Source organism: Styela clava, chromosome 14, assembly GCF_964204865.1.
Source record: "Styela clava chromosome 14, kaStyClav1.hap1.2, whole genome shotgun sequence".
NCBI classification, from domain to species: Eukaryota; Metazoa; Chordata; class Ascidiacea; order Stolidobranchia; family Styelidae; genus Styela; species Styela clava.
This window is the reverse complement of record NC_135263.1, coordinates 4,148,632-4,170,543: the sequence shown is the minus strand read 5'-3', so window position 1 is coordinate 4,170,543 and position 21,912 is coordinate 4,148,632. Positions and strand designations below refer to the sequence as shown.

At 36.7% G+C, this 21,912-nt stretch overlaps 2 protein-coding genes across 2 annotated transcripts; both read left to right on the top strand.

The window, feature by feature from the left end:
• Positions 1-1,357: 1,357 nt before the first annotated feature.
• LOC120341469 (uncharacterized) lies at positions 1,358-11,338 on the top strand. The gene is made up of 7 exons (XM_039409976.2): positions 1,358-1,631; positions 2,458-2,531; positions 2,617-2,632; positions 3,235-3,564; positions 4,295-4,396; positions 8,457-8,662; positions 9,310-11,338. The coding sequence occupies exons 1-7, from the start codon at positions 1,487-1,489 to the stop codon at positions 9,520-9,522; spliced, it is 1,086 nt and encodes a 361-aa protein (XP_039265910.2). The 5' UTR covers positions 1,358-1,486; the 3' UTR covers positions 9,523-11,338.
• Positions 11,339-17,407: 6,069 nt separating this feature from the next.
• LOC144432030 (uncharacterized) lies at positions 17,408-20,602 on the top strand. Its single transcript, XM_078120039.1, has 5 exons — positions 17,408-17,470; positions 17,552-17,567; positions 19,322-19,630; positions 20,385-20,477; positions 20,562-20,602. The coding sequence occupies exons 1-5, from the start codon at positions 17,408-17,410 to the stop codon at positions 20,600-20,602; spliced, it is 522 nt and encodes a 173-aa protein (XP_077976165.1).
• The last annotated feature ends 1,310 nt before the right edge of the window (positions 20,603-21,912 follow it).

Below are 21,912 nucleotides of genomic sequence, written 5' to 3'. Positions count from 1 at the left end.
AACCCTCACATTTAGGAAAACATCTTACTATTCTAACAATATCAAAGAATGGGTATCCCGTTAAGGCATAGTTGACATTTTCCATACTCTCTTTAAACTTGATTGTCATTTCAACGGTATACCATACCAATGGGTCATTCTCGATTTGTACATAAGAACTCATATATACGAATGGACCTGTTGTTTATCACTTATTTTCAACTACTTCATTCGAGTACACTTCAAAGGTTCAAGCCTGCGATCTATTGTGTGGTTTTGTCATTTATGGAAAAATAATAAACGATTTAACGAGGATTTGGAAACATTCCAGGGAAAGGTGAACAAAAGGATGAAGGAGATTGTGAGAGTCGTCCAACTTCGATAAAAGATGAGTCATGTTTTCGGTAACAATAGTAACAGAAGTGATGAGTAATGTACATTCTGAGCTCGACTAAAATTAACATAGTGATTTTAATCTAGTTACCAAATTTTTTCAATCATAATATGAAGAGTTTTAGGCGTTTTACATTTCGAAAAAGACTCTCTACAAGTTAGCGGTAATATGTAATACCAACTTTTGATAATATAGGCTATAGGGTGTCCATAAAGTCTTACCTTTTTTTTCAAATAGCAAAGGGAATTTATATATTGTTTTAGCCCCCACAGATGTATTAAAAGAAGTAAAAATGCTTAAACTGTTACTGATTGAAAAACAACAAACCTGGTTAAGATATATTGAGAACTGATTTCATAACAAAATTGAAATCGTAAAAAGACTTTATGGACACCCTGTATATCGCTTACCCGATTTGACCCATCCAGAATCGTTCGAAGCTCTGGATTACAATTTTGATTATGGGATTTGATCCCTCACGCTATAATGCTTATTCTATATAATGTTAAATTCCTAAATTTTGAATAATCCTAGTTCTGTCGTAGATAACCCGCCAGGAAATATAAATTAGATAGCAGGTCATGTACGTATGTCTTGGGGTTAGGTCATAGAGTTCCGGGACTGTAATAAAGCTGGATGTACAGTAGGCGAACAAAATTAGTTACCTTCATAATGGTACACATACTTCTGGAACGCCGTTTTTTTGCAGTGGTGTATTGGGGGTGTGTCACCGTGTGCTTGAAAGACTAAAGCAATTTCCTTATTCCGGATTGTTGCACAAAATAACGCATCACATTTTAGATTTAAAATTGGTCCCTGCCATATCTTTCTGGCGATAAAGAACCTGCTAATCTGTGGACCAACCTTGATCATAGAATATTACCTGCAAAGTTATGTCTGTGGTAGTCATAGGTTTAATCTTTAATGACCTTGCGCTGGAAAGAGTAATGCAACTTCCGTGTTTCGGGTTTTTACACAAAATAATGTGCATCACGCATATTGAAATTAATAATATTTAAAATAGTTTGGCCAAAGATGATTCACCTGGTTAATTGTGGCCCAATCTTGGTTGTATATGAATTAATTATAATAAAAAACTAAGTTATAAAAAAAATGAAAACGTTCAAGCTATTAATCATAGTGCATGCAATCAATCTGCCATTTGAGCATTTTGAAAGCGAAGATTGGGATACGTCGAAGCCTAAAATGTTTTCATCAACCTTTATTTGGCTTGTCTGCTTGGGAGGCGTATTTGCAAGTGAGAATTTATTTTTAATATTATATTTTGATTCTTGTTGTGTTGCACACCCCTGATATAAATAAATTTGTTGACCAAAAATTTAAAATGACGTGATACAAACTCAGGCCGACTACGTCATTTGAAGCATAACATACCAAGATTTGTAATTTAACTTAAAAATCCTATACAAAAAAGAATATTTACGGACCCTACTTTTTGACATTCATGCCTTAACGGGAATCCTGCTGTTCGCAAACATGAGTAAGTCCCATTTATGCACATTAATCCAAGTTCATTAAAGAAGACTCATCTATCAGCAAATTTACGTGCGACCACAGAAGTGACATGAGATTCTGAAACCACAGAGAATTATCGTGAAGCATCACGCTCTAGTTATTGCATGTCGTTAGTACAGTTTAATGGGATGGGTGCAATTGCTCCCACCTGTTCATCTATCAGGGGTTCTGTTTGGGCCATTGCAACTCTCATATTATTTCTCATTACCATTCTATTTCGGAATACTGTTCCAATGTCGAGTAGCATGTCAGAGATGGGAGCACCAGAATTTTTTTGTGTAATTCATGATTTACTTCTTGCAGAAAACCGTGTCTTTTTCACAAGTAAATACTATAACTTTTTTTCAGTACTGTCCCTTATGAAAACCATCACAGCAGCGCTTCTTTGTCGGTGTCAAGTTGCTTCGCGCCCCCCCCCCCCCCCCCCCCCAAAAAAAATCGCTTGGCGGACCCCTGAGTGACCGCGGGACCTACTTTGAGACGCCCCAATGCTCTAGAAAGACTTTATTTAACTTTGGATCATTGAGAGTTTGAAATATATTTCACAGTCGATATCTCCATGAACATTCAACTCGGATCTGAGTCAGTCAGTGATTCCTGTGACGAGCAAGCTACAATTACGGTGAGTCACGTCTCGAACGTTTGATCATTTTATTGTTAACCCTTTTCAAAAGCTAAATTCTGTTTCATTTCATTTTGTTCAACAGGCATCAAGTGAGGAAGGTAAGTAACTGGTTAATTGTGACGTCTGAGAGAATATGGTATAGTAATAAACTAATGGATATAATAGATCGTCGCTCCAGAAGTATGTGTACCAATATGGAGGTAACTAATTTTGTTCGCCTATTTTACATCAAGTTGTGTGAAGGGACTGAAACCCTCACTTGGCTAACACAGACAGTCCCCGAACTCAAAATAGAACTAAAATAGGAAAAATCGGAATAAAATTATGGCCTAACCCTAACCTGGTACACACACTACGGGACTAACAATATACCAGTAGCTCACGACCTTTTTTCTTAAATTTCTCCGCCTATTTTGGATCGCTTTATTCTTTTCTTACTATGCATAAAATTTACATTATTTGTTGAATCTTTTCACCGATCCTTAGCTACTGTAATGCACAAATCGCGCTCCGGCATTTTACTTATCGAAGTATGTAAGTATGTTGATAGGTATTTGTCTATCAGAATTTAAATTTCATATGCGGAAGCACTCTTGGTATATTTAGTCTGCGTAGCATCTCTCCGAACAAAGATTTAGGCAATTGGCCACTTATAGCTGGCTACTGAGTCTCAATGCGGAGTCTCGTCTTTTTATTTCAGAGCTGAGAGACAAACTGACGAAAAAACTTGAATCAGTTTTGATGCAAAATCCAGATGCCGAAATCACCATCTCAACTCAGATCAATGTTAACGGCCAAATTCACTCAACCAAAATCACCAATTCCGACATAACTTCTACAACTGGTGGCGCCATCGACATCAGCACGGAAAATGTAGCAACTACAGTTGCTTTGCTAACCACTGGTGACGTCATTGCCCACACAATGGGTGACGTAATTACTGAATTTGACACCAGATCCGTGACCTCTATAGCGCCATCTACATTTGAGTCTGAGTTTGAGTCGACACCATTGAAAGATCAGAGCACAGGTAATGAATACTGAAATTTTTTTATTCCGTCAACTTAGAGATGTAAAAATGTGGAGGAGTTTTACGCGACTATAACTCTAAACCATAATTTTCCGAACTTTTAAGATTGCGACCCCTTTCAATATACTAAAATTCTTCGCGACGCCTTAGGTTGACGATTCAAATCGGCATTGGTATGCAAGCACGCCTCTTCTCTGAACCTACCGGTATATATTCTCTCGAAATCGTGAGATTTATGTTTTTCACTAATTTTAATAATTGTGTTCCGAATCAAAAGTCTAAAAAAGTAGAATAGATATAGTACTTTGTGTGAAATTGGTGTAGTCTTTGCGACCGCGAAAATCCGTTGCGAAGGTCGTGGTCGCGACCCTTGCTCGAAACTACCTGAAAGCCGGATCCGACTGCCGATGTAATGCTTTTTCGAAATAACCAAATTTATTTTTTCCGATCCCAAATCGTAAAAGTGCTAATTTGAATAAAAACTTTTTTATATCTCCGACTGCAGTACTAACAAAAAGAAAACTTTAAAATTGCTTAAAATTATTCCACAAGTTTTCGGGCGTTACAAAATGATATTTTCAATGTATTGTATAGGAATCATTTATCTACCACCTTGAAAAATAATCATTGACCGTATATGGTTTTCACAAATGCCACGATTACTTTACATCTAATACATGAAACCGTGATAAACAGACAAACAATTGAAACAAACATAATTCTATCGTAGAGACCGAGATGATAACTGAAGAGCAAAAGGAAACTACTAGCGATGTTGTGACAGATTCGACCATGGCGGAGGCAACAACCGAGGATGCCACAACTGAACCAAGTAATTTCATTTTGTATTTGGTAGACAGACATGCAGACAGGGAGATTAGTAGACAAGCACAGAGAGGCAAACAAAGCCATAATAAATTTCACTTGATAATTATTTTTGGCTCGGCCCAAAGACAACATTTTGTTGATAAATCTTGCGTCGTCTTATATTACTATTGCGCCTGGACTTGAACAATAAAATTAGTTGATTTGGGGAAGCAATACGTCAGAATCTCTCCGCGAAATTCCGGGATTTCTAAACGAAAATTCTCGGCATGAGAATTTAAAACAACTAAAATGCAATTGTATCAAACTAACGCTAAGTTGATTTAATACAAACCATATATGTTTTCCGCTAGGTTTATCTATGCAATATTAATGTTGCCGGGTAAATGAGGGCCAGGAGTTGTATCGTTTGAAATTAGGCAACCCCTTGGCTAAATATAAACCAGAAATTAATTTTTTTTAATAAATATTATGCGGTGGTATACTACTATGGACTCAACCATTAAAGTTGGATGGTTTAGAGCAGTGATTCCGAAAGTGGGCGATATCGCCCCCAGGTGGGCGAAAACGATACAGAGGGGGGCGAAAAAGTTGAAGGGGGTGATAGGGGGGCGATTTCGCGAAACCTGTTTTTAGTCGGCGCATGGTGCACTTGATTACTGTATTCTGCGTGCTTTCGTACGTTTGAATCACGTGGGCGAATATCAGACGCGAAAGGATTGCTGGACTCGCTGAAATTTCGGTGTTTATTTTAAGAGTGGTTTCGCGAGTTGTTGCCTAGAAAATAAAGTATTTGTTTCAAACTATCATTCTAATTCATACCATTCAACAATCTGTTTTTTAAAAGTACCGGTAAAAATTTTTTGTCCAGTCTTTCAACGCTATTTCTAAACTAATTTTTGATTACTGTGATTAAACTGAAACTCCTAGGACAGAGGTGACAAACCTGCGGCCCGCGGGCCGCATGCGGCCCGCCAAGGACTTTCGTGCGGCCCACGAAGCATTCAGGCAATTCAGTGTATGTTTGGCGTAAAGTAACAAACCTTCAAGAACTGTACAGAGAGAACGGGATCGCAAGTGTTACCGTATTCATATTAGCCTACTGGCAACAACACTATTTCCAACACATTTTTTTGGATCATCGATACTTCTAACAATAGATCAAAATGACCAATGTCATATCATAGTTACGCTCTCTTATCGGCAAACGCATACGGTTTAATAGAGAAGGAGTAATCTCACTTTATGAAATGTGATATTTTTGTGCACGATACACGTGATATTTGAAAGTAATAAAAAGTTTATAACTTCTGCTCAATGAATAAAACAATGGTAGATCTCGAAAAAATGCCTACGTTTTAATAATCAGTTAATCGTGATTAGAGGGATTCGTTTACAATTTTTGTATTCATAGGCCTGCGAAATACGGATCTTTTGTACAAAGCCTCCATCGCTAATGCAAAATGTGAAAAAAAAACAAGTTCTGAAATAACAAATTAGTAACTATCCAGTTGCGGTTCGGGTTAGGAATGATTTGAGGTTTTGAATTTCCGACGCAATCTGGATTCTTAACCCCCACCCACCCTAAAAATGTAATTGAAATATTTATAATTTACATTTAATGTTGAGCGGAGGCTTTTTTTTATAAAGAATCTTTATACAAAGGATCCCGAAATACTTTCTGAGGCATTATCAACCAGAATTTTGCATATTAACGCGACACAAAATGTCATGAAGAATAATTCGATAATGCGTAGGTTGGTTGATATTACCATTGGGGGAGAGGGTAAATTGTAACGAATCCTAAATTTTTTATGTCACTGTCGACGCAATTAGGCAGGCCACTCGTGTAAAGAGCCAACTTTTTCGACAATTAATGTTTTTTACTGGTATGGTATGTTGTCGGTTAGCGATTTTGCAGTTGTGCAAAGTATTTCATTGGCGACCATTGGAGTCTATTTATAATTTATTATAAATTAAATATATATATAAATTTATTATGCGGCTGCGCCCACAAATTGAAAACATTACTATGATAAAATATCACATCACATCCATGGCCATAAAAAGGGTTTCCAACTGCCCGATTATACTTAGTTTTGATTCATATTTTTGCGATGTTGCGAATTAGTTTTACAATTATGATGTCCTTGCATCACTGACTGTCTCTATCACAAGCTATTTATATCAACGTCTGAGAAATCCGTAGATCTGCTATAAAATATCAAAGACTACAATTTATTTCAATCAGTACATTAAAAATTGATTTTACATTACGCAGGTAGTAGGCTCTAAACTTTCGTGTTGAAAATGATGTGGTATTCGAAAGGAAATTCGGATCTCGAACATCCGAGCCGAGCGTTTATATTGCATTATAGAATTGAATAACATCAGCTGTATGGATGCCGTTGTTCGTTTAGTAGATGAAAAACAACAGGTATCATATGGTAGTACGACTAAAAATTGTGCGGCCCGCTCACTCAGCGGTGACTGATAAAGTGGCCCGCGGCAGCAAATGGGTTCGTCACCCCTGTCCTAGGAGGACAAAGTGTTCATTGACTTAATTTATTTAAATTTCTGAAAAACAACTAAAAACTAACGAATATAATTCAAAATCGCGAATATGTGGTAATGTTTACGACTACGCCTAAAAGTCTGTTTGAGTGAGGAATGTGTCTGAGCGACTGCGAAAGGGGGCATTGTTACATTTATATTTGCATCTTGCTGATTGGCCAAGTACTTTCAAGCCAAGTCTTTGCCAGGGGAAACATCCGAACGGCGGTTTTAACGATGAATTAATTTTATTTATCATCTACGCTCGAGGAGTATTCGGATATATTGCAATGCAATAAGGAAATCAAATTCATATTCTATTCGAGAGATTCATCCCTGCTTAATTTTCGTAAGAATGTATCTTCTCAAAGAAAATCTTTATCAAAATTTCACAAACCATGTAAAAATATTCACTTCGATGTTTGAAAGTAGGCTACATGTGTCACATTAAATGGTATTGTAATAATTTTTTAATAAGACGACTGAGTTGAGTTCACGAATTGTCGGAGTTTTTAACGTTCAAAAAATATATGCGATCCGCAAAAGAATAGCAATCATGACTTTGTCCCGCGAGCGACGTAAAATTTGCCGACCCCTGAGCCATCCGAGTCCACGAATCCAAAACAAATGGCTGAATAATGCTATGGACTCTGGTGATCGGACTGGAGGACGTGGTAGGATGAGGCATGGGGGATGAATTTTACCGCCGAAGACTCTATATATATCATGTATTTTGGTGAAGGTCGTCAGGATGTAGGGATGATTGGCATGTACCTAAATCATTATTATAAGTTTTGAAAAATTAATTTTGTTTTCATTATTTTAATGTGAAACGGGGTGGATTTAGGGAGTTAAATGCTATAAGGCAAGAGTACACGGCGGTTTTTGAGGAGGTAGAACCCTGGATTCTTCCATATCCGACCTCTGATATGGTGAAAAGGGGGTTTTCAGCCGCGAAACTATTGCTATCAAAACAACTAAATTGCCTTTTCATCAGTAAACGGGGTAATTTTAGATGTAATAAAAAACTCGCTGAAGAATACCAAGCACATCCATCTCATTAAAAAACACTATAAACTATGTTTTGTCTTCTTATTTGGTCTGTAATATATTCGTTTCAGACTTTCAACTTTTTTTTTCAGTGCCGGGGGGCGATGAAGTTGTATAAACTAGTGTAGGGGGGCGATGGTACAAAAAGTTTGGGAACCACTGGTTTAGAGTAGCACTAAGTCAAAATTCTCCGCGACAAGTCACGGATTTCTGAGCGAAAATTCACAACAAAATTTTTTTGAAATTTTACGTGCTTCATACTGGAACACCGTTAATTTTTAATGTATTATTATATCGACCCAAGCTTCAAATGTGACTGACTATGTCCAAATCAGGACGCTCTCAATTTGGCAACCCTCAGCTAGATCTGAACTCAATACTATACAACGGAATGTTTCACACTATTCCCTCCCATTAAGAGCAACCTATATAATACCTATACCTCTAAATATTTTAATTTTCAGATATCTGCGACATTACTTACAGATCGAAACGATTTTACATCGTGATGAGAAGCAGCGTCTCGTTTGAATATGGGAAATCTCTATGTGGAGACAAACTGGCCAATATTTATACCCTCGACCACTTCAAACAGTTGACAAATTGTTTACGCTTAAAGATTCCTAGTGAGCGGGCATGGGTCGAAGTTTGGACTGGTCTCTCCTATAAGGTAAGTGAAACATACTCTTATGCGATATGTTCCAACCAAAGCTAAAAAATAAAGCCGAGGAAAAGATATAATATTATATATGCTTACAGTTTTGCTCCTCGTTTTTTTCATCAATTTGGAGTTCTTCCAATGTCTCGTCAATAGATATTGATTAACTGGTGGAGTCCCCGAAGTAACCCGAGAAACCATAGAACGGAACGGCAGCATTGTTAAATTAACTTTGAAATGATAATATTCTGATCAGACATGTCTCAAATTTTTGTTATTGATCTTATGGCATGCAACAAACTAGCTGCCTAGGTATTGAAAGCCATAGGCACATACATATCAAATTGGACTCAGGTATAGACTTTTCAACGCAAAGGGATTGAAATTACCGTACTTGCACGTGCCAATTAAAAACTCGTTTCGCGGGCTACACATCATTTAAAATGGGCATTTTTCCGCGGGCCGCACAACTTTTTCTTCTGGGCTACAATTGGCCCGCGGGCCGCAGGTTGCACACCCCTCCTGATTTAAGACACTTGCAAAGTAAGAATGATACTTATTGATATGACTAGTGTCTGTGTTACAAAGATAAAACTTCATATAGCCTTCAGGAAGCCGGTGGTTGTTACAACCGTTGAATACGTAATTTAATTTAACAGGATGACACACTTCAGTTATCATCTGGTCAACGTATAGATCTATCGAAAGAAGTGTGGCGACCTGGTTATCCAGAGCGTTTGTCCAACTATGTTTTGTCCACAAATGTTGCGGTTAAGGTCAAAAATGATACAATTTCGCACGATCAAGGGATTTACAATTGTCTTCGCTGTAACAAATTACACGGCGCCATCTGTGAAAAAGAAATGAACTGAACTTTGGATTTATCAATCTCCAAACTTGTGCTCATAAATTGTAAATAATTGTCCAACTTTTCTGTTACTCTTTGGCAGTGGTTGACAGTCACATACTCTGGTATGCACTAAACTTGATTTTACTTACTGTACTGTTTTTGTTGGTCGGCTGCGAACTATAATTAAAGCAAGTATTCAAAGGAGAGCCTAATTCAAACTTATCTCAATTGACGACCCTTGTATTCAAAAATTAATCCTGGCACGACTTCATTGGAAATAAACTTTGTATAAACACTGTATTTACTTTATTTATTACCTGCAGTCAAAAAATATTACGAGTTTTTCGAAATAAATGTTTGAATATTAGTGAATCGATAATTGTACTTTCAAAAAATGCTCCTGTTTAATTTTTGATTTCATGATCAACGTCACATATGCGAAGAACATGTCATTTACAAATCTGCATGGTTACCCAAAAAGAAGAGATCCCATAACTTTCTTAAATTCTTTTATGAAAATGAAGAAAATTTATGTAACACTTAAATTTGTGTTTCTGTATGATTGTACCTAAACGTTTCAGGAATTTAGTACGATTTGCACTAAATTTATGTTCTGTCTAGGATATGTTCCTTCCGAATCACTTGAGTTCTGTTTTTTAGCAACGTTTAGTGGCCATAATGATCGTTTCAAAATTTTGTTGTTATTGTTATTGTTATTTGTCTCCGTCTCCATTTTTAAAAAATCGCTTTTCTCTTCGAATACTGGACCAATTGCTTTGATATTTTCAGTGATTAAAGATAAAATTTTTCTCCAGAAGACTATTACTTTTTTTTTCTTGCTATGACGTCATCAAAAGTATTGCCACTGGGTGGCGCTACGTGTCCATATATTTGAGCATAGCTCTCTTGTTTGTTACCCCATCCGAACTATATATAAATATATAGATATATATATAAATACGTCACAGCCCATGCATCTGGAACGATAAATTTGTTAGCGTTCACAATCTGGGCAGATAACACTACGAAAGACTGTAATTCGCAATTTAACCCAACCCCTGGCTCTCCCCTTCCCAGAGAATAGTAATTCTATACTTAGTGAGCTCTTATCAATCTACGATCGGACACTTCTCTTGTTCGGTATTCGGTATTTATTCACTCGTGAGCCATTATTTACCCAATAAATAATAATTAATCTGATTGGGTTATCTGGTTGGCTTAAGATATAACCTTGCTGTATGTTATTGAATATATGGAGTTTTCGACATTAAAAATGATTGGACACCTCTCTTGTTAACTAGTTTCCTATCAAACTTTTACAATGCAGAATATGGTAATAATATTAGTTGATCTGTATAACAATCTATTGCCTTGATTTTATTCAATTTATGAAGGCCAAGTATACTATCCTATTTTATGCTTTACTTATTTTACAGTTTTTGTGACTCAACCCTTTGCTTTGTCAATGTATATTAAACGTTTGAGACACAGTATAGTCTGAAAGCCTCATTTTATTGAAAATTACATGTGTTTAAAAATGTACTGCTCGATTTTATTTAAGTTATGAACGTCTACTATAATTTAACAAAAGTATGTTTGTCACTTATATCCCGATGTATATGGTTGCACATATTTCACAGCCTTCGAAGCCTTCGACTTGGCTTTTGACGTCACAATGTTTGAACGATTTTGACAATATTGAAGCTTTCATACCATGAAAGCTGCAAAAAATAATTCTGATTTTAACTCTGATTTCAGTAAGGTAAACACTGAAAAGTAATTTCAGATGTTTACTAAGAAATATCGGCTTTATCAGTTAAATTGCTATTTTTTCCTTTTTTTTTTATTAATTTTAACCATCATGCAGGGCACTTGGGATATTTTCGTGCTAATATTACTTGTTTTGTCCCAAAATAATTATTTGTTTAGAATAAATAATATATATATACCGAGTGCATTAATAAATACAGTATGCAGATATTAGACATGCATTGCAGTTTCATACAAATCAGAGAACGGTATTTTCTTCCGCGCGCATTTTTAAATACATGTCCTTCTAATAATGGTCGTAATTTGGGTACTCCCGTAGATGTTTACCAGGTTAGGGTTAGGCCATAATTTTATTCCGATTTTCTATATTTTAGTTCTTTCACGAGTTCGGGGAATATCTGTGTTAGCCAAGTGAATATACCCCCCGCCCAGGGGCGGATTAAGCCCTTTTGGTGCCCTAAGCACTGAAGACTTTGGTGCCCGCTCATGTGTAATTTAATTATAAAAACAATAAACCACATAAGTGTATTATCCATTAAAAATAATCACAATCAACAGTAAATAAAACAACTCTTACGAACATTTTTAGATTTCTTAAATGTTATGTATAGCCGATATATATATCGGCCGTTTACTGCCGATATGATATATCGGAAAACACACAATATCGGGCCGATATATCGGTTGAGCTCTAATCCTGAGAGAGTGTGACAATAAAAATTCATGCCTCTGTCTCAACGTGAATTGAAATACCAAAGGATACAGGTCGCAACTGTAGTTTGAAATTTTACCGGTACCTAGTAGTCTACCTCAGGGTGGTTCAAGGTTGCTAGGTTGAAGGACCGCAAAACTTTTGAGGAGGTCTCGCGGACCGCAAGTCGGAGAAAACCCAAAAGTGATCGAAATATCGCGAGTTTACTTACATTAAATTTAATAAACAACGAGAGTTTACCATTCTAATCAGACTAATATTATGTTGCATGGATGGCGTTCTTTTAAAGAAGATTTATAAAGCCTTCAGTTATTTTAAAGTTAATTCCCGAAAATTACCGTTGTATTTTGCGCATCTGAAAAAAAAACATTGAAAGTTTGTTAATCGTTGTTTTCGGCGGCTTTGAATCTGCCGAATGCGTTTATGCTGCACTCCAAATAACACCAAATTACGGGACCCCAAAAAAAAAAACATTGAACGTTTGTTAATCGTTGTTTTCGGTGGCGTTAAAACTGCCGAATGCGTTTATGCGGCACTCCAAATAACACCAAATTATGGGACCAAAAGAAAAACATTGAACGTTTGTTAATCGTTGTTTTCGGCGGCGTTAAAACTGCTGAATGCGTTTATGCGGCACTCCAAATTACGGGAATAAAACATTTCGGATTATTTCTAGCAAATGTCATAACGGGCAGGTGGGAGTAGATAATACTTGAGGAATGGCAACTTGTGCACTGTTTTACATCAACACGTGCCAGATTTTATACCAGACCAGGCATACTGTGCTAATGTCGTTTTACTTTAGCCCCAGCGGCCATGTTTGATCGAGATAAAGCGTCGACCAATTATCGCTTGTTAGCGCGGCGTCCATTATGCACATTTCTACTTTTCGAATTACGAAACTAAAAGTAGGCGATAATAATGGAGCCCGAGATAGCCAATAACGATGTAAGCCCCAAATAATATTGTCTCTAATAATTATGGAAATTTTTGTTCGCAGTCGTAGTCGGTTGAACGATTGTTTTTCTCGAAATTAATTTAATTTAATCGTGGTTAATTTTATCGTCTTCAATCATATTCTTGCAAGCATTTCCCATTTATAGTAATTTAGATGTAATTAGACTGTTTTTGTCGTATTACTCTATGCTGCTAGCATAAATATAAAATATTGTACTAAAATTTTGAAGATAAACACTCTTGTTAGGGCCGGCCTTAATTCAATATAACAAGAAGTGAAATGCACAAGTCCCACAAATACTGGTGTGGGACTAGGGACAGCAGTGCTGTTACTGTGTTTATGACATAACAGTACAACTGTTCCCTGCTTATTTTCTCATATGTATTCCATCAAATTGCCTCAGTCCTGATACAGGTATGACAAAATATTAACTCAGTATTGTAAGACTCACAGAGAAGTTGCAACAGCAAGTTTTTCATCAATGCATTTATTGGTGATATCTATGGCCTACATCTTTTTTATTATGATGGAAATAAGTCTGGCTTATTCACTGAAAAACCTTTATCATCCTTGCTATATAGCTTATTCCATTTTCAAGTCTTTCTCTTCTAGCATTAAGCTTTTTTGTGACTTTGAGCAAACATACGCATGCAATAAAAAAAAAGCTTAATGGAATCAGATTTGGAAAGATTCGATTCGAAAATTTTTGATTCGAGATTCGATTCGGAAAAAAATGTATCCAGAAGTGGCAACCCTACTTGTGACTCATTTTATTACGAATCGTTATATTGAGTAATTTAAAAACTTGCAGCGTGAGCAAGCTTAGTGCCATCGCCAAATACCAACCAAGTCCGTCTAAGTTGGTTGCGCGGCGTTAAGTCGGCACTGCGCTTCGTCACTACTGTCACATGGCCGACGCTTAAAAACAGAGGAGTGTTTTTACTAGAATAAAGGCACAAAGCGTTAAGGGTTTGAATCTCGGGATCCCAATCCCAGTTGGAATAGCTAAAACAACTCAAAAACGTTCCTCCATTAAGTACAAATATATGCGAAAATTGTTCGGTGAGCCGCACGGAATGTATCAGCATGACAGGGTTTGGACCACCCTGGTCTACCTTATCAAAAAACTCCCGACTTCGCTGACCCCTAGATCGTTGAAATGCGATCGTGGAACTGCCACATAGTGTAAATAGTTCATTGGTTCAATTGTTGAAAAGAAAAGATTTTTTTTAAAACTAAAATGCAGCAACAAGGAGAATACTATAGTAGTACTATAGAAAAAACAACAACAATTTAAGAAAACGACTCATAGGCCCATTTCTTGCCTAAAAAAAGTTTCAGTGTTTATTTTTAATAAAGAAGATCGATATGATACTTGAAGACGAAAAATAAGCGAAAATTTTGAAGTTTGAGTCGCCTGGTGAACTCGTAATATTTAATAAACACCGATAAACGATATAAAATTCTGCTCTAAAATTTCTGTGGTGCCTCTCTTTGCTTGGTGCCCTAAGCACGTGCTTATATTGTTCAATGGTTAATCCGGCGCTGCCCCCGCCCATAAGCTTCAGTCCCTTCACACAACTTGATGTAAAATAGGCAAACAAAATAAGTTACCTCCATATTGGTACAGACACTTCCGAAGCGTCATTTTTTGCAAGAGAGTTGAACATAGCCAAGAAATTCGTGAATTTGACTACCGTGAATATAATAGTGTCAGATGACGGAGAAATCGTATTGAGCTAAATGAAGTAAGATAAATTATAAATGCAAGTGCAAATGGCAAAAGCGAACAACGCATGCCAAGAGATCATTAACCCAATTTTTTGTACCTGCAACTACTAGAAAGCCTATGTTAAATAAAGTTGCAGCCCGCGGTTTCACCAAGTTATTTCTATCTGGCCTCCCTGTATACAAGGTTGCACACCCCTGACTTATAAGGTAGCAGAAATTTCTAGGGAATTAGCGGCAAAAATGAAGCAACGCAATCTGCTCCAAGCGTTTAAGATGAAAATTTAAAAAAAAAACTTTATGGAAGATACATCTTGAGCGAATAAAAATTTCATATTTCGGTGTCAATCTTATCCGCATCAGCGCATATGGTTGGAGCTGACCTTGATGACCGCATGGTCGTATCGATCCCTCCTGTCCATACCAAAACAATTTTATTGCTGTTGCTTATTCGTTTGTGAAAGTATTTTATTTGGGGGACAAAATAATAAATCTCTCACTGTATTTTAATAAACAAGAGAGCTATGCTCAAATATATGGACACGTAGCGCTATACAGTGGCAAATTTTGATGACGACATCGCACACAAAAAATGACTCTTTAGGGTGTGTCACTGTGCGTAGGAAAAACAATTTCCTTATTTCGAGTTTTGTGCCAAATAATGCATCGCATTTTAAGATTTGAAATTGGTATCTTCTATACTTTTACCAATGATAAAGAACCTGTTAATCACTGGACCAATCTTGATCATAGATTATTATCTATAAAGATCTGATTTGGGTGCGTCATTGGTTTAATGACCTTCCGCTGGAAAGAGTAATGCAACTTCCTCCGGGTTTCTATTCCGAGTTTTTGCTCAAAATAATGTGCATCACGTATTAGAATTAATAACAGTTAAAACAGTTGGGCCACAGATGACTCACATGTATGCATGCGGCCAAAGCTTGGTTGTATGTGCATTCGTTGCATGTGCATGCAATATAATAAAAATCTAAAATTATAACAAAAATGGAAAAAGTTCATGCTTTTAGTTATAGTACATGCCCTTATTTTCTTGTTTTAGTATTTTGGAAGCGAGGATTGGGATACGTCGAAGCCTACATGGTTTTCATCAACCTTCATTTGGCTTGTCTGCTTGGGAGGCGCATTTGCAGGTGAAATTTTTTTTATATTTTGTTTCTTTGATTTTCGTTGAATTTAAGCAAGATTCCGTGTTTCCTCGAAGATAAGACCTATCCTGAATTTTAAAATGATTTTATTTTAAGCCTTCCCTTCAAACAAGTCCTAGTCGATAGCAAGGAATCTCTCCGACACGATTTAAATAGTTATTATAAAGTGAGAGAGGAAAACATGTCATTCATATGTAAGTGGATATCGATTTTCATATTTTGTTTATTTGAAAATATCGCTAATTCTCCTCTTTCTAATTTTGTTTTTGATAAATGGAAATATAAGACATCCCCCGAAAATAAGCCCAGTGTTATTTTTCGAAAGAAAATTGAAATAAGACACTGTCTTATTTTCGGGGAAACACGGTATATGAATTGAGAAATACTTTTATCAGTGTTGGGAAGGTAAGAGACATCGACTTGACAGGAGTTTTATCAAAGACTTGAAGCGACATTATATAAATAACTCGTACTTAACTAATTATCTTAGCTCCGTGATCGACTCGATCTAACCCTCAGATGAGCCGTGTGTGAAGAGACTAAAACCTATGGGCAGGGTGTATATTAACTTGGCTAACACAGACAGTCCGGAACTCGTTATAGGACTAAAATAAGGAAAACCGGAATAAAATTATGGCCTGACCCTAACCTGGTACACACACTACGGGAGTAACAATAAATCAGTGTCTCTCGACCTTTTTCCTAAATTTCTTCGCCTATTTTGGAACGCTATTTATTCGCGGTTTAGGGGCATCTTTCCAACACGGCGTTTTATAGAAAACAAGGGATGTGAACTCGAGCTTTTTTTAAAAGCATCGTAGATTGAATTCCATGTAGTCGGAGTTCAAATTTTTACCACTTCAGAGCTTCATTTTTTGTGTCTCAAAGTTGGAAGTATTGTAGGATATATTCGCGACATCATATCCTTAGTAAATTCTAGATAATGTTGTATCACAGGTAAATCAGAATTAATTTATATCTGACGCAAATCTTTACAACAGTTTTGTGTTGTAAATGTGTTGAAAACAATGTTACGTGCACTCACTTAGACGTAAAAAAAACTCATCTTTCCAGTTACGAGCGATCACTGAAGTGCCGAGAAATAGTGAAACCATAGACAATTATGGTGTTGTGTTATACGCCTGTAGGAAAGGATTTACAGAGAAACTGGAAAGCCAAATAGAATAATGGTGGTGCGTTATACACCATTAACATACCGATTCACACATAAAAGCTTAAGCCTAATTCGTTTACTGTAGGTATAAATCTGGGGTGTACAACAGGCGACCCGCGGGCCACAACCGGGCCCGCCATTTAGTGTGACTCTTGTCAACACCCACTGCGTTAAATCTGACATTGTGATAATTTTTGTAATTGGGTATGTAAATAGAAAAATTATTTTTTTTGTGTGGTCCAGTGAGATGTCTGAAGTTGGTTAAATGATCCACTGACATGAGATACTGAAACCATAGAGAATTATGGTGGAGCATCACGCGCTAGTAAATACTTTATTTAACTTCGGTTCATTAATGATTAAAAGTTTCAATTATATTTCACAGTCGATATCTCCATGAACATTCATCTCGGATCTGAGTCAGTCAGTGAGTCCTGTGACGAGCAAGCGATAATTACGGTGAGTCACGTCCCGAACGCGTGATCATTTTATTGTTAACCCTTTCCAAAAACTAAATTTTGTTTTTATTTCATTCAACAGGCGTCAAGTGAGGAAGGTGAGTAACTGGTTAATGTGAAAATCTGAGAGAATATGGCATAGTAACTGGATTGATGGTTATAATATATCGTCGCTCCGGAAGTATGTGTACCAATATGGAGGTAACTAATTTTGTTCGCTTATTTTATATCAAGTTGTTTAAAGGGACTGAAACATTCCCTTGGCATCAGACAGTCTCCGAACTCGTAATAGAACTAAATTAAAAAAAATCGGAATAAAATTATGGCCTAACCCTAACCTGGTACACACTAAGGGAGTAACAATAAATCAGTGGCTCCCGACCTTGTTTTGGTAAATCTTTCGCCCATTTTGGAACTCTTTATTCCTCTCTCACTATGCATAACAATCTTTAATGGGTCCTCAGCTAGTGTTAGTATATAAGTATAAGTTTATTTCGACTCCATAATCAGCAAAACAATAAAATGAATGGTAAAAATAAATAAATAAAAACTGATTATGAAATCAGGAGAGCGAACAAAACCTTAGATAAGGTTTAAAACGTACAGAATGTATATAAGATGGAAGGTTTTGCCAAGAAGATGTGGTACGTGTTCACTCACCTAAAATAATTGAAATATTTCACACACGCTCACATGCACCCACACACACAACCATATAGAAGTTATTGAGTAAAGGGAACATGAAAAATTACATACTGGTTGTTAATAAAAAATAAATAAATAAAAATTACTTGCCACACCATATTAATAAATTTATCATGATTGCCACTGCCAAATTGATCAATTTTATAAATGGGAGTGCGCAAGTTGCGCATCGGCTTTTTTACAGTTCAAGTAGTTCAAAATGCGCGTATGAATAAGTATTCAAGTAATAATGAACAACTAAAAAATAGTAGTAATACTTAGCAAATACAAACCAAAATTCTTTCCCATAAACGACAAATTTTCTCTCTGGGAATTAAACGTGGCTCAACTAAAGCGAATGGGTCAATTTAATTATTAGTTAGGGCGGACCAGAACTGTTAAATCTTGGCTCGATTTTACAATTTGAACGTCGTGTTAGAGAGTTGTATTTACCATGCCAATGTCATTTACATATTCTGCTTCAAATGAACGAGAGACCAGCGTTTGTCGCCTTTTCAACATTTCTAGAGCTAGCATAGATTGAAAAAAATAACTGCCGACGTCACGCGGTTACTCACGTGTACCGCCATCCAAAAACGAAGTGAAATTTTCGAGTTTCGTCTGTGTAAACCAGTGCTGTGAAAAAATTTACGATCGATTCCGGTTTGAGAAAAATAGACTCCGGGTTTTAATCAATTTTGACTCCGATCAAAATCCAATGTTTGATAACGCCGTATATACCCCCCTTCTTCAATAACTTGTTGAAGAAAGGAAATTATTGCTTAGTAGGATATCTTAGTATGCTGTTTTGATTTATTTTATGACCATTGAAAGTTTGAAATTTCGACTCCGACGAGAAATTTAGACTCCGAGTCCGGGGTATTTGAATATACGACTCTGGCGTCAGTGAAAACATGTTAAACCCCGACTCCACAGTACTGTGTGAACGGTTGCAGACGCGACCTGCGCGAAACCTTAGGCAAAAACGGTTCCTCGGTGTCACCACCAGAATTTGAATTTCATATGCGGAAGCACTCTTAGTATATGAGGTGTCTGCGTATCATCTCTCTGAACAAAGCTTTGGACAAGCTGCCACTGTTAAGGAGCTGAGAGTCTTGAGAGTCTTTCACTAAAATGTTCAATGTCGAGTCTTATCTTCTTATTTCAGAGCTGAGAGACAAACTGACGAAAAAACTTGAATCAGTTTTGTTGAAAAATCCAGATGCCGAAATCACCATCTCAACTCAGATTAATGTTAACGGTCAAATTCACTCAACCGAAATCACCAATTCCGACATAACTCCCACAACTGATGACGTCATCGACACTAGCAAGAAAAATGTTGCTTTGCCAACCACTGATGACGCCATTAACTACACAATGGATGACGTAACTACTGAATTTGACACCAGATCCGTTACCTCTATAGCGCCATCTACATTTGAGTCCACGCCACCATTGAAAGATCAGAGCACAGGTGACGAATACTGAAAATTTTTGATTACGTTAAATCAGTTGTAGAGCTGTAGAAGAGTTACACGCGACTCCAATTCTAAACTAATCCAAAACATTCTTCGACTCTTGATTACGGGTTGGTTCGTACTAAAAAGGGCGCTCCGGAAATATGTGCACCAAGATGGCGCACAACCTGAACATTAACCTGGTACACATATTATGTTCAGGTTGTGCGCCATCCTGGTGCACATACTTCGGGAGCACCCTTAAAAGATATGCTTTTCTGAAATGGCAAATTTTTTCCTACCGAAGATGTACCGTTTGCAACTTCGATTTTCAAATCTGTGCTAAGTTGAATAAATATGCTCATGTCCCCGACTGCAGTTCTAAAAAGTATTTCATGATAATATAAATAAATATTTCAGTTTTCTGGCGTTACAAAATGATATTTTTTTATGTAACATAAGGGTACATTTATATCTTGTCATGCAAAAGTAAACATCAGCTCACTAGGTTGGCAACATGAATTTATACAAATACCACGATTACTTTACATCTAATATAGAAAACAAGGGTTTGATAAACATATAAAACATAATTCTTTTACAGAGACTGTCGTGCTAGAGAAAACTACTAGCGCTGTAAGGCATCATTTATATACCACCATCAAAAAATGGTCACTAACCGTATATGAATTTACACAAATACCATTTTACTTTACACCTAATACAGGAAACAAGGGTTTGATAAACATATAAAACATAATTCTTTTACAGAGACTGACGTGCTAGAGAAAACTACTAGCGCTGTTGCGACTACAGATTCGACTACGGCAGCGGCTACAACTCAGGATGCCACAACTGAACCAGGTAATTTCATTTTTTAATTCAGTAGACAACAGAAATAGAGAGACACTTGACAGTTATTTTTGACAATATAAGTAATTATTTCAGGATTATTGAGCATTGCAGAATGGTATTTTTCTTTGTACTAGACCTGACAGTTATATTTGATAATTAAAATAAATATGTCAGTAGTTTTTGGCATTACAAAACGGAAGTTTTCGTCGTACTGTAGAAATACATTCATGTGCCCCCGTCAAAAAATGCCTACTAACCGTATCTGGATTTACACGAATACCATTTTACTTTACATTTAATACATGAAACAAAGAAACAGATAAATAAATAAAACAAACCTATTTTTGTAGAGTCCGAGGTCATGACTGACGAACAACAGGTAACTACTAGTGATGTTGCGACTACAGATTTTACCGAGGCAAAGGCGACAACCCAAGATGTCACAACTGAACCAAGTAATTTCATTATTTAGACAGATAGGCGGGTCGAATAACAGACAAACACAGAGGCAGAGAGGCTATTATAATACATTTCCCTTTGACTTGGCCAAAAGACAACATTTTGTTGATAAATCTTGCGTCGTCTTATATTACCACAAATACACACTTATATGGACAATATGGACTTGAACAATAAATCTAGTTGATTTGGGGTAGCAATAAGTTAATACTTCCCCCGCAATCCGGGTATTTTAGAGCAATAATTCACGAAGAAGATTTCAAACAAACCTAACATCAATGTGGCAAACTAGCGCTAAGTTGTTTTACGAAGATTGTCGATATTTATGTTTTCCATTAGATTTATCCATCGAGCAATTTTAATGTTACCGGTTGCATTAGAACCAGGGATTGTATGGCTTAAAATTGAGCGACCCTTGACTAGATATAAGCCAAAGATTAAGTTTTTTTTTGATAAATCTTACGCGGTGTTATACTACTATAGACGACTTAAAACATTAAAAATTCTCGGCGACATTTCACAGATTTCTGAGAAAAATCCACAGCGAAAAAATTGAAAATTTACGTGCTCCGTACTAGAACAGAATGCGAATACCAGCTTCAATGTATTATTCTATCGACCCATGATTTTATGTGACTGACAATGTATGAATCAGGACGGTGACGACCGCGACTAGATATGAACGATACACCCTACACCGCAATTTATTGGGCGCTCCTGAAGTATGCGTACCAAGATGGCGGACACCGCAACGTAGAATGTGTACCAGGTTAGGTTTAGGCCATAATTTTAGGTACAAATGCTACGGGAGTCACTTGGCTAGTCCCCGAACTCGTAATAGAACTAAAATAAGGTAAATTTCAATAAAACTATGGCCCAACCCGTAAAATGGCCTTCCGGTGTCCGCCATCTTGGTTCACATAAAGGAGTACCCTTTATTGTTCTTGTATATTTATTCACTTAGAGAGCATCTGATTCTGAACTC

Excerpts from the sequence above, each read along its gene's own strand:
- LOC120341469 (XM_039409976.2), top strand. The coding sequence starts at position 1,487 with ATGAAAACGTTCAAGCTATTAATCATAGTGCATGCAATCAATCTGCCA. Across the intron at positions 4,397-8,456 it reads GGATGCCACAACTGAACCAA|ATATCTGCGACATTACTTAC; the intron begins GTAATTTCATTT and ends TTTAATTTTCAG. Across the intron at positions 8,663-9,309 it reads GGACTGGTCTCTCCTATAAG|GATGACACACTTCAGTTATC; the intron begins GTAAGTGAAACA and ends TTAATTTAACAG.
- LOC144432030 (XM_078120039.1), top strand. The coding sequence starts at position 17,408 with ATGAACATTCATCTCGGATCTGAGTCAGTCAGTGAGTCCTGTGACGAG. Across the intron at positions 19,631-20,384 it reads ATTGAAAGATCAGAGCACAG|AGACTGACGTGCTAGAGAAA; the intron begins GTGACGAATACT and ends ATTCTTTTACAG. Across the intron at positions 20,478-20,561 it reads GGATGCCACAACTGAACCAG|GATTATTGAGCATTGCAGAA; the intron begins GTAATTTCATTT and ends TAATTATTTCAG.